Source organism: Tachypleus tridentatus, chromosome 12, assembly GCF_004210375.1.
Source record: "Tachypleus tridentatus isolate NWPU-2018 chromosome 12, ASM421037v1, whole genome shotgun sequence".
Taxonomy (NCBI): Eukaryota; Metazoa; Arthropoda; class Merostomata; order Xiphosura; family Limulidae; genus Tachypleus; species Tachypleus tridentatus.
In genome coordinates this window covers 79,817,572-79,830,747 of record NC_134836.1, presented here as the reverse complement: position 1 = coordinate 79,830,747, position 13,176 = coordinate 79,817,572, and the positions used below count along the sequence as shown (strand labels likewise).

Sequence of the window (13,176 nt, the reverse complement as noted above, 5' to 3'; positions counted from 1 at the left end):
GTCCTAGTTGCTTCAAATTTTTGGCTATGAGAACTCCACAGTAGACTATTGCCATAGGTTTTGACTGCTAACATTTATATGAACTTGAAATTTCTTATATATTTGTCCAAAATACAGTTTTATTAACCATACATTGAAAGAAATGTGAAGTGAAATTATTTTAATTTAACAGAAGTTATACATAATATTACAATATGGATTTTTTTTCTTTATGCATGGTTTTGTTTACTATAGCTCAAGTACTTGCAAACAAGAAGTTTATAATCAAGGTCAGAGGCCGTGTTTTTGAATGCAACACACTAGAAGTTGAGACAGATTTTATTAGTTCGAATTTTAAGCTTCTAATAAGGTGGTAACAAACATCGCAAATTTTACTTACATTTTCATTAGACTAGTTATAAAATAAATGTTAAGAATTAAAAGTAATGAATGTAGTGATTCAAATATAATGTGAGGCAGTATTGTTGTGTAACGTATTTAGGTATGTTTATACTTCATATAAACTTCAACTTAATTTAAGTACTGTATCTTCTCAACCTTACATACCTATTTAGGTATGTTTATACTTCATATAAACTTCAACTTAATTTGAGTACTGTATGATCATTCCTTCTCAACCTTACTGTTTTGTTTTTGTTTTACCTGGAAAGTATTAACTCTTTTAGTAAAACGTGCTTTTCAAAACTTGGTCAGGTTTTAATGAATTGCGTTAATTTTTAGTTGGTTGATTACAAGTCCGGTCTGGTTATATCGTAAGAAGCTATTATAAGTTACAATAATATAAATGGGTTTCAGTAGATCTGATGTTTAAACTATTGTGGGCGTGTTAGGGGGCAAGTCAAGTAACTACAATGATCTAATAGTAAAACATAATACCTATAGGTGAGAAATAATTGTAAAAATATAAATCCATTCTTCATTTCTCAGGAAATCATTGATTCCCTTCTTATACTCCTGTAGAATATTTGTATCCACTACTACAGGGTGTTCGGAAAGTCACCGTGCACTTATATATTTATTTACAGACATGTTTCAATATAGAATACAGGAGGTAAATATGAATGACAATTATAAACAATGTTGAAAATGACCCCCATTGGCATCAATACAGGTCTGGATCCTTCTTATTTTGTTTCTAAACACCGCTATCAGTTGCTGGCTTGAAATAGACTGAATAAAATATGATTACAAAACTGCACAGTGACTTTCCGAACACCCTGTATTTAAAGTAACTCATTCCATAAGCTAACCACCCTGTCAAAAATAAAACTGTCCACTACTGCTGACAGCAACTCATTCCATATGCCAGTTGCCCTATAAGAAAAATAATATTGTCCATTACTGGTATCAATTTCAAACTTTTAAACTTGTGCCTCTTATCCTATTATTTTCAGAATATAGTTTAAAGACATGAGGCATTACTTGAAGTGATCATCCATATAATTGTGTAATCTTTAGTCAGTTTATCTCATACTCTTCTTTTCTTAAGAAAAAATTATGTTAAGAGGTTTTAACTTGTTTTGGTAAGATGATCCTTCCATCCCTAGAATCATTCTTCTAATTATCCTCTGAATTTTTTCCAATAAGTCATTTAAACTGTTGTGATCAATATTTGATTTGATTATAATTTCAAAATAATGCTTTTGTAGTAAATTTCGTTTTGAATGTAGTGCCACTTAAGTATATTAATTATATTTATGTAATATTTGTAAAGAAAGAGTTCATGAGAAATTCCATATGCAGTTCTTGTTTGTTCTAGTTAGGTTTTTCTTTCTTTGTTGTTAGATGTAGGTATATAAAACGTTTTTATTTCCAATGTTGATAGTTAGCTATTAAAACATTGTTTTGTAGTTCTAAACTATCTCTTCAATCTTACATATTTTGTTCATATAAAGGACTTGCTCAAAAATTGTGAAGATGACTGTGTTTTTGCTGTGGACTTTTACCACATTATGTTCACGTGAAGGAGTGGCTCGATTGGTAAGAAATGTTTTAGTGAATACATTAATCATGAATCTCCGAGTTAACTGGAAAATGTATGATCTGTAATGTCGAGAAAACCTACTTGTAGAGAAAAATATATATGTAAAAATGGCTCATTTAGGTTGAGAACATATTTTAAGTAGAGGAGTGAACCACCTTCTTTGGTCATCGTAGGTCGAAACGTTGTTCGCTTCTCTACACAAAAAATTTTCTCAACCCAAACGAGCTGTTTTTACATATATGGAAAATGTATGATTTTCCACATTCAGTATTTCCCCAACTCTTTTGCTAATTCAGTTTGGCATGGCCAGGTGATTAGAGAGCTTGACTCACAATCTACGGGTTGCAGGTTTAAATTCCCTACATCTAGCTTTCTGCTGTGGGGCCATTATAATTTTATGGTCAATCCCACAATTTGTTTGGTAAAAGAGTAGTCAAAGATTTGATGTTGTTGATTAATTACTTGCCATTTCTTTAGTGTATCACATCTAAATTAGGAGCAGTTTGTGCAGGTAACCCTTTAGTATCTTTGTGTAAAAATCAAAACAAAAGAAACCAAACTTTATGGACCATGTACTGTTTGTTGTATGTTTTATGGATCATGTACTGTTTGTTATATGTTTTATGGACCATGTACTGTTTGTTGTATGTTTTATAGACCATGTACTGATTATTGTATGTTTTATGGATCATGTACTGTTTGTTGTATGTCTTATGGACCATGTACTATTGTATGAGGAATCCAACTTATTCATCAAAAACTGAAAATAACTGGAGGAGATACAATGATTTTACTCTTTGGTAGGTGGAGAAATTTTGCCTGAGGTCGTGGTGTCATGTTTATGCATTATTTGTAAAGAATCTTGTAAAGGACCATTAATCATTGGGAATCACAAAGACAGTTAACAGCATTTCTATCAAGAGTGCACATATCTTACAGGACAGATGTTGAAAGTATAAGATTAAATTTTTATGTATGGGTATAAGGTAACAAAATGCTCAAGTTGATACTGGTGAAATAGGTGTAGATGTGATCAAACAATGAACTAATTGCAGAGAAAACAGTAAAAAAAACAACAAAAAACAAGCCAACTAGAAATTTCTGTTAGTACTAATAAAAATACCAGATGTACAAAGAGAAACATATCTATTAATAAACTCTGTGTGTTTATAAAATTTTGAGTCATACAACTATGACCAGTGATGAGTAAAGTTAACTTTGGTGAGATAGAGAACCATTATACCCATAGAAAAACCCAGAACAAGTGACTCCTCAAGTTAAACTGTACAGATCATTATATTTTATTCCGACTTTTGTGGATTTCTGGATCTTATGAGGACTATGTTACCATAAATCATCTTTTTGACTTGGATTCTTTGTTAATTGTGTGAGAAAAAAATTGCTTTTAGTTAAAATTAGAATTAAAGATGATGGTAAAAAGTATTGATAGTTATTAGTAAATTTAAAGGGAACAAAATACTTTTGTGGAGAAAACTTTTTTTTATTATTAATTGGATAAATGAGGTTGCAGCCTCCAATAAGCATAGAAAGATAAAGACATGGGAAACATCTAACATGTAATAGGGTAGACATGTAACAGGAAAGTTTCTGACCTGTAGGCAACACATAACAGAGAATTATTTTGCCCATAGACATGTAAAGATATAAAACTAGGAATTAAGTGATGTGTTTGGTAGAATAATTCTGAGGTACCTTCATAGGTAATGAAGTGTAAGATAAGGAAAGCTGTAACATTAAAACACTTCTTTTTTAGATATTTGCAGATTTAACAACAAATCGATTTACAAGATCTTTGGATGGGACTTTAGGAATGTGGTCTTATCACGGGTAAGATGATTAAATGTGTTTATTTGATCATTTATTGGTGTACGAATAATCAGTAGTTCTAGTTAATTGTATATGCATTGTTTCAGCAATAAAATCATGATGATAAAACATATTTAAGGAATAAGTAAAAAACAAACTAGGAAACTTTCTTATTCATAGTCAAACTGGGAACAACTAGTTAGCAAGATTTGATGTGACTATGCTAAATAGACTTATGACAATTCTAAAGTGTTTTTACTAGCTTTCAGAGGAATGTTGCTGTTGTGAATCATTTCTGTTGTACAATACGATGGGAAATGAAAATGTTAGATATGTGGAGATTCCATGTCAAATCATCCAGATTTTGGAAAATTTTCCAGGTGACCCCCTCAGAATGTCTTGAAAAAATTTGCATCTGCTCATCTACCCATATAATGAAAAATTGCCAAATATTAGATCAATATCTCTAATAGTTTCTGATTTACAGCCCTGTAAAATTTAGTTAATATTTTTTTATTTTTGGAAAATTCAGGCAACTTTGGCTGCTTAAAGCTGCAAGAGTAATGGCAGTAGAAGGCTGAAATTTGCTACACTGACTGAATTAATCTCACACAATTCAAAAATGGTCTCAAACCAAGTATATATCTCTTAGGATTAGCATAGTGAGGCTGTAAAATCACCTGAAAACCCAAAATTATAAAAATCTTAAAGATATCATTATTCGTACCAAATTACACCCCATCACATAATGGGTATCACCTGTGTAATAAAACTCATTGTCCAACCTGCAAGTTCATTAGAAACTTACCAACTCTTTTATCATCAAATATGACCAAAAACAGTTTGAAATTACTATACAAATTACTTTAACAGTACAATGACTATCTGTCTCATATGGTGTAAAATCTGCAATCACCAGTTTGTAGAATAAACCTAACTGACTCTTATAGTGTTTCAACAACCAAAATTCTTATATTTACACAAAAAAAGGACATCACTCTGTTAATGATGTGATTCTCACTGTTAGTTGAACCAATTTCAAAATTAAAGCTGATAGTGAGATAAAAGAAACCTATTGGATCATGACCTTAAGTACCATCCAATCTCAAATACTATCCAATCTTAAGTACCATCCAATCTTGTAGAATTAATCTAGACCTCAAAATCAGTGATTTCCAATCATTAATAAGTTCCCTGTCTGAAACTCATTTCCATTCTTCTGTGTGATGTAAAATCATGTATACCCCTAATCTTTCTGAAAACTTATCATATATTTATGATAATTTCCATGTTTTTTATCTTTTCTGTTTCAACTACTTAACGTTTTCTTATCTTTATTCTATCTCACAGATACCTAATACAGTGCCTCTTGGCAGTTTATTTACATAATATGCTTCAAAACTCCAGGGTCATTTCATGTCAAATCATCCAGGGGGCTGCAGGTGACCCCCACAGAATGCCTTGAAAAAATTCACATGTCCTCATCTACCCATATAATGAAAAACTGCAAAAGATTAGATCAATATCTCTAATAGTTTCTGATTTACAACCCTGTAAAATTTAGTTAATTTGTTTTTATTTTTGGCAAATTCATTTTCAGGCAACTTTGGCTACTTAAAGCTGTAGGGGTATTGGTGGTAGAAGGCTGGAATTTGCTACAATGACTGAATTAATCTCACAGAATTCAAAAATGGTCTCAAACCAAGTTTATCTCTCTTAGGATTTGCATAGTAAGGCAGTAAAATCACCTGAAAACCCAAAATCATAAAAAACATTGGTTTATGTAATAAGCCATAGCTCTAAGACTTAATATGATACAAAGCTGAATTTTGTTTTCAAATATCCTATAACATATCAGTTGATAAATCAGCAATTGTTGTAATTAAAAGTCTGTTAGATCTCCTGTAAAAAAAATTTAGCTGCATGCAACTTTTTATGATTTAGCTAAAATTATCTCTACTTCAGGCCACAGTTTGACCATGTCACCAGTTATTCAGCCTTTTCAGATTTTTACCATATATTCTTACATCTCTGAATATGATCTACAAAAAAAAAGTTCATATGAACTTGCAGGTTGGACAATGAGTTTTATTACACAGGTGATACCCATTATGTGATGGGGTGTAATTTGGTACGAATAATGATATCTTTAAGATTTTTATAATTTTGGGTTTTCAGGTGATTTTTACAGCCTCACTATGCTAATCCTAAGAGATATATACTTGGTTTGAGACCGTTTTTGAATTGTGTGAGATTAATTCAGTCTGCTTGCTAGGAATTTCAGGAAATGTCTTTTCAACCAATCACTTTGTTGTGGTCAATAGAAATAATACATGAAACATTTTAGGTTTAGGTTGATACTTATATTGAGGATTGTTTAATGTAATTAACTCTTCAATCTGCCTGTAAGGTTTATAAGTTGGTTTGTTCTAGAATCTTGGTGTGTGTGTATCCTGTAATTTGTTTCACTAGTACAGATTTCAGCAATTCGGAGAGCTTGACTCCAGGTAATCGACTGAGAGGTTGACCATTTCCCAAACACTAGTGTAGGTGGCATGGATGGGTGTTTGTGCTTACCAATCCAACTCATAGATGGCAGCACAAATGTTTTGGCAGGCATTTCATTACCAGAGTAGATCTATTAATTAACTAAAGGAATAGAAAAGTTTCAGGGCTGCTGTGGAGAAAATTTGACCTTCACATTTAACAATAATAAATGTTTGGTTGACCTTATCTGATGTTTATAGAGAAAGTGTTAACAAATTGTGAAACAGCTGTTAATAAGAAGAAGATAATTCTATCTTTTCACTGCTTAGAATAGCCAAGGAAAGTAAAGCTTCCCAAACTCGTTTTATATTTAATGGAGACCTGATAGATGAGGATTTGTTTCATCAAGGAATTAGTTTTCATCCAGATATTGCCACTACATCAATACCATATTTGGGATTAACGTCAGATTCAGATGTAGATTACTTGGTAAGTTCACATACATTTCTAGTATGAATTCTGATGTGTTTATGTTCTAGGTTTGTATTGGTTTGATATATTTAGATCAAAACATAAAATGTCTGTTTAAAGTTAATATTTGTTATTTACTATTTACTACCATTTAGTATTATTTACACAAAAATACATTTCAAGCTCAAATTTTTATTATTGTATATTTATTTGATATATATTTATCAGTAAAGCTATATTGTTATTTAATATGTGAATCAGTAAAGCTATATTGTTATTTAATATGTGAATCAGTAAAGCTATATTGTTATTTAATATGTGAATCAGTAGAGCTATGTTGTTACTTAACATATATTTATCAGTAAAGCTATATTGTTATTTAACATATGTTTATCAGTAAAGCTATATTGTTATTTAATATGTGAATCAGTAAAGCTATATTGTTATTTAATATGTGAATCAGTAAAGCTATATTGTTATTTAATATGTGAATCAGTAGAGCTATGTTGTTACTTAACATATATTTATCAGTAAAGCTATATTGTTATTTAACATATGTTTATCAGTAAAGCTATGTTGTTATTTAACATGTTTATCGGTAAAGCTATGTTGTTATTTAACATGTTTATCGGTAAAGCTATGTTGTTATTTAACATGTTTATCGGTAAAGCTATGTTGTTATTTAACATGTTTATCGGTAAAGCTATGTTGTTATTTAACATGTTTATCGGTAAAGCTATGTTGTTATTTAACATATGTGTATCAGTAGAGCTATATTGTTATTTAACACATTTATCAGTGAAGCTGTATTGTTATTTAACATGTAATTATGAGGAAAACTATATTGCTATTTGATATATGTTTATAAGTTAATCTATATTTCTTTTGTTAGTTATATCAGATACTACAAGCTAAAACAGCTGGTATTGATGGGTTTATGGTTGAATGGGTGAGTGTTGTGTTTGTTTGAAACATAGCAGTCTTAATTAAGCTTGGCTATCAGTGTTAAACTAATCCACCAAAGCAGTTGGATAAAATAAGCTGTTAAAGTGTACTACAAAGTTTTATTTAAAACTAACATATAAACTAAAGTGGACTTAAAAGTAAATTGTCAGTATAAGAACATGTAATTAAATATCAACTTGGAATCACACAATTTCTCTAAACAGTGGCTGTGGTTTCATGAGACAGTAGATAGGGACAGTAGGAATCACGTTAATAACAGGTTTCTGCAGATATATGTAGTTTTTGACATACCTACATTTTGGTAGATAAATAGATAAATATTCATTCATATATACCAAGTTTTAGTAAATATATGTGTGTTTTCTTCACTTAGGGATTTAAAGCACACCCTAGTGACAGGACACTTAAAAGAATACTCCATGTGCTTGAGAGATACAGGACTTGGGTCCATGGATTCAAGATTGGGATTAACTGGTAACTGAAATCCCATTATAACACACCATAAACAGTTCTCATGTTAGGAGTTGGTTGATAACTGAAATTCCATTATAACACAGTATAAACAGTTCTCATGTTAGGAGTTGGTTGATAACTGAAATCCCATTATAACACAGTATAAACAGTTCTCATGTTAGGAGTTGGTTGGTAACTGAAATCTCATTAGAATACATCATAAATAATACTCATGATAGGAGTTGGTTGGCAATTGAAATCCCATTAAAACACACTAAAAACAGTTCTCATGAGAAGAGTTGATTAGGGACTAAAATGGATGTCAGATTTTTTTTTTTAATAATGTTTACAGGTGGCTCCAGTCAAAATTATTTTCTGTTACTTCTCAAATTGGTCAGATATGTTTACTGTGGCAAGCAGTTAATAAACTGGACACTTATGTCACTTGTAATAGTCTAAAAACCAAATAGAAACTCGGAGTAACACGTTATAGCTGTGAAATTGCTAAACAAGTTAGTCTGATATACTATTGTAGGTGACATATTTAACTTACCATCCAGGATATCACAATATAATAGTCACTGTTTTTATTCTGGATTATTATTGATGTCTGTAAAGTTGTGTTTTTTTTATCACAGAGTGCATTAAAATATGTGAAGTGTCTACAGTTTCATAAGAAACTTGATACAATACGTAAACAAATTTTGAAATCCACTTTAAACTTTTGTTAAAGTCATCTGTAACTCTAAATAATGTGAACACTGCACAAACATGTGACTGGGTGTATAGTTCATCACAGCAAAATAATTTAATATACTAGTGCAACAACATATTGAAAAATTACAATAGTCTTATCAATAATTAAAGAAACTCGAGTATTATAAAAATTGTAATTTCAAGATGTATGTAGTTGTCATGTGTGTCTAATATTATTGTCAAACCTGATATTGTAGTGTTGATTCTTTTGATTCTAAGTTTTAAGATGTATACAGTTGTTATGTGTGTCTAATATTATTGTCAAACCTGATTGTAGTGTTGGTTCTTCTGGTTCTAAGTTTCAAGATGTATACAGTTGTCATGTGTGTCTAATATTATTGTCAAACCTGATATTGTAGTATTGGTTCTTCTTATTCTAAGTTTCAAGATGTATAGAGTTGCCATGCGTATCTACTATTATTGTCAAGCCTGAATTTGTGGTGTTTGTTGATAAATGTTTTACTTTCAACACTGCCATTTATTGGCAGCAATATGATTGATCCAAGTTTCTGTTAGGCCAGATATGGATCTAAAAGAGACATATATCTGTTCTGGTAAAACTATTTTCAATTAACTGTATCAAAGACTGAGTACAACACAATGTTGTTTTTTTACATATTCTATCAGAGAACAAAACATTGCACTAATGTTTAAAAAGGTTTTTAGGATGAAATATGTATAAATTGTTGTAGCACCTACTAATATCGTGTGGAACCTCCATTTTCATTATTGTGAATATTAAATTTTTCAAATATAAACAGTGCCCTTCTATTATCATATTTACATGTCAGAATAAAAGTAGAACTGAACTGAAGCTCTACATTGGTAGTTTGTAATATATTATGATTTATCAGGAAATTTGTATGTTATGTCTTACTACAGGCAACAGAGAGTTTCATAATTATGTGTATGTTGTTGTTCTGGCAAAACTTTCACTACTATATATACTTTTATAATTTTAGGTGTGACCATTGGTTAACAATGCACCTGAGGAATTCTTCCTTAGAGGAGGTGAGTTGGTAAATTAGAATAAATCTAATTAGTTATGTTGTATAAACATATCATAACTGTGTAAACAGAATCATTAATTATCTTGGATAATCATACCATTGAAGGTGTGAACAGTGTCATTAGTTATGTTGGATAAACATATCATGACTGTGTGAACAGTATAATTAGTTACGTTGGATAATAATACCATGACTGTGTGAACAGTATCATTATTTACGTTGGATAATAATACCATGACTGTGTGAACAGTATCATTAGTTATGTAGGGTAATTATGTCATGACTGTGTGAACAGTATCATTAGTTATGTAGGGTAATTATGTCATGACTGTGTGAACAGTATCATTAGTTATGTAGGGTAATTATGTCATGACTGTGTGAACAGTATCATTAGTTATGTAGGGTAATCATGTCATGACTGTGTGAATAGTCTCATTAGTTGTGTTGGATAAACATACCATGACTGTGTAAACAGTATCATTAGTTATGTTGTATAATCATACCATGACTGTGTGAACAATATCATTAGTTATGTTATATAATCATATAGTGACTGTGTAAACAGTATCATTAGTTATGTTGTATAAACATACCATGACTGTGCAAACAGTATCATTAGTTATGTTGTATAATCATACCATGACTGTGTGAACAATATCATTAGTTATGTTATATAATCATACAATGACTGTGTAAACAGTATCATTAGTTATGTTGTATAAACATACAATGACTGTGTAAACAGTATCATTAGTTATGTTGTATAAACATACCATGACTGTGCAAACAGTATCATTAATTATGTTGTATAATCATGTAATGACTGTGTGAACAGTATCATTAGTTATGTAGGGTAATCATATCATGACTGTGTGAATAGTATCATTAGTTGTGTTGGATAAACATACCATGACTGTGTAAACAGTATCATTAGTTATGTTGTATAATCATACCATGACTGTGCAAACAGTATCATTAGTTATGTTGTATAATCATACCATGATTGTGTGAACAGTATCATTAGTTATGTTGGATAATCATATCATGACTGTGTGAATAGTATCATTAGTTATGTAGGGTAATCATGTCATGACTGTGTGAACAGTATCATTAGTTATGTAGGGTAATCATACCATGACTGTGTAAACAGTATCATTAGTTATGTTGTATTATCATACCATGACTGTGTAAACAGTATCATTAGTTGTGGTGGATAATCATACCATGACTGTGTGAACAGTGTCATTAGTTATGTTGTATTATCATACCATGACTGTGTGAACAGTGTCATTAGTTGTGGTGGATAATCATACCATGACTGTGCAAACAGTATCATCAGTTATGTTGGATAATCATACCATGACTGTGCAAACAGTATCATTAGTTATGTTATATAATCATACAATGACTGTGTAAACAGTATCATTAGTTATGTTGTATAAACACATCATGACTGTGTAAACAGTATCATTAATTATGTTGGATAATGATATCATGATTATAAACAGTATCATTAGTTATGTTGTATAATCATACCATGACTGTGTAAACAGTATCATTAGTTATGTTGTATTATCATACCATGACTGTGTAAACAGTATCATTAGTTATGTAGGGTAATCATGCCATGGCTGTGTGAACAGTATCATTAGTTATGTAGGGTAATCATGCCATGACTATGTGAACAGTATCATTAGTTATGTAGGGTAATCATGTCATGACTGTGTGAACAGTATCATTAGTTATGTACGGTAATCATGTCATGACTGTATGAACAGTATCATTAGTTATGTAGGGTAATCATGTCATGACTGTATGAACAGTATCATTAGTTATGTAGGGTAATCATGTCATGACTGTATGAACAGTATCATTAGTTATGTAGGGTAATCATGTCATGACTGTGTGAATAGTATCATTAGTTATGTAGGGTAATCATGTCATGACTGTGTGAATAGTATCATTAGTTATGTAGGGTAATCATGTTGACTGTGTAAACAGTATCATTATTTATATTGGATAATCATACCATGACTGTGTAAACAGTATCATTAGTTATGTTGTATTATCCTTCCATGACTGTGCAAACAGTATCATTAGTTATGTTGTATAATCATACCATGACTGTGTAAACAGTATCATTAGTTATGTTGGATAGTCATACCATAACTGCGTAAACATATCATTAATGAAGGTTAATAGTAATTATAAATTGGTTATTTCTCTTTACATGTTTAATTTATCTTTAAAATAAACACAGCTAATGTAACAATGTTGAATGTAAATCACTGAAGCTTTGTATCATGTATAGTAAAGGATGCCCATGGCAGTTTGGTGACAACTGGGTGGTAGCTAACTTGGCAACAGGACAATTAGATGACAGTAAATTATTTCTTAATGATGAGAAACCCACTTGAAATAAAAATATACCTCAGAATGGCTTGTATGGGTATGAACACTTTTATTAATCAGGAGAGTTTCAACCGTGTTTCAAATTTCCTAGATCATTTTTAGGTTAGGAAGACAGTAAATTATGTCGAGAGACAATTTATTGATTGGAGAAGTTGTTGAAATATAACTAGTCGAAAAATCAACTTGTCGACAGTTGGGTCATGAAATGGATATGTTATCATAGTTACATTTACATAGGGGAATCCTTGCACATTTACATGTACACGAATCAGGTTTAGAACATATATTAGTAACTTGTTACATTTTGAATAGATAAATACAAAAGACAGTGACTTAATAGAGGTGAAACAAATTTGTGAAGTATTGATTTTGTAATTCGAAAATGAACCAAATAAGTAAAGAATATAAAAAATATTGAAATGTAATGTGTTATAGATGCCTTATAGCAATAACTAAAAATGATGTCATAATAATTTATACAGCAAACAAGCTACAGCCTTGCTAAAATGTTCAACAAATTATTTTACTTTGATAGCCATAAGCACTACCCTAGCCAACTATCAGCAATACTACCAGCACTTGGTATGTCAGCAAAACTGTCAGCATGTGATAATATTATCAGCAAATGGGTTGTCACCAAGTTACCTCTCAACGAGTAATTTTATCACTGAATTGTCTTTCAACTGGTAGTGTTGTTAACGAATTGAGTATTCCCAAGTTGGCTATCACTCAGTTGACCTTGAACCCCCATGTCAGTAAAGTTAAACATAACTAGTGTGATAATATGTTCTCTTTATGTTGGTAAAAATG

The 13,176-nt window shown here is 30.8% G+C and overlaps 1 protein-coding gene across 4 annotated transcripts in view; it reads left to right on the top strand.

Moving 5' to 3' along the window:
- The first annotated feature begins 208 nt into the window (after positions 1-208).
- LOC143233764 (uncharacterized) overlaps positions 209-13,176 on the top strand; it is a 23,252-nt gene continuing 10,284 nt past the window's right edge. For 3 of the 4 annotated variants that reach the window (XM_076470391.1, XM_076470394.1, XM_076470396.1), the window contains exons 1-7: positions 209-349; positions 1,896-1,980; positions 3,759-3,832; positions 6,628-6,787; positions 7,662-7,718; positions 8,109-8,209; positions 9,907-9,955. In XM_076470391.1, coding sequence (XP_076326506.1) covers positions 216-349; positions 1,896-1,980; positions 3,759-3,832; positions 6,628-6,787; positions 7,662-7,718; positions 8,109-8,209; positions 9,907-9,955 — 660 coding nt within the window. In that variant the 5' untranslated portion in view covers positions 209-215. Of the gene's footprint in view, positions 482-1,895; positions 1,981-3,758; positions 3,833-6,627; positions 6,788-7,661; positions 7,719-8,108; positions 8,210-9,906; positions 9,956-13,176 lie in introns of all 4 variants that reach the window. The other variant, XM_076470395.1, reaches the window with a different exon arrangement.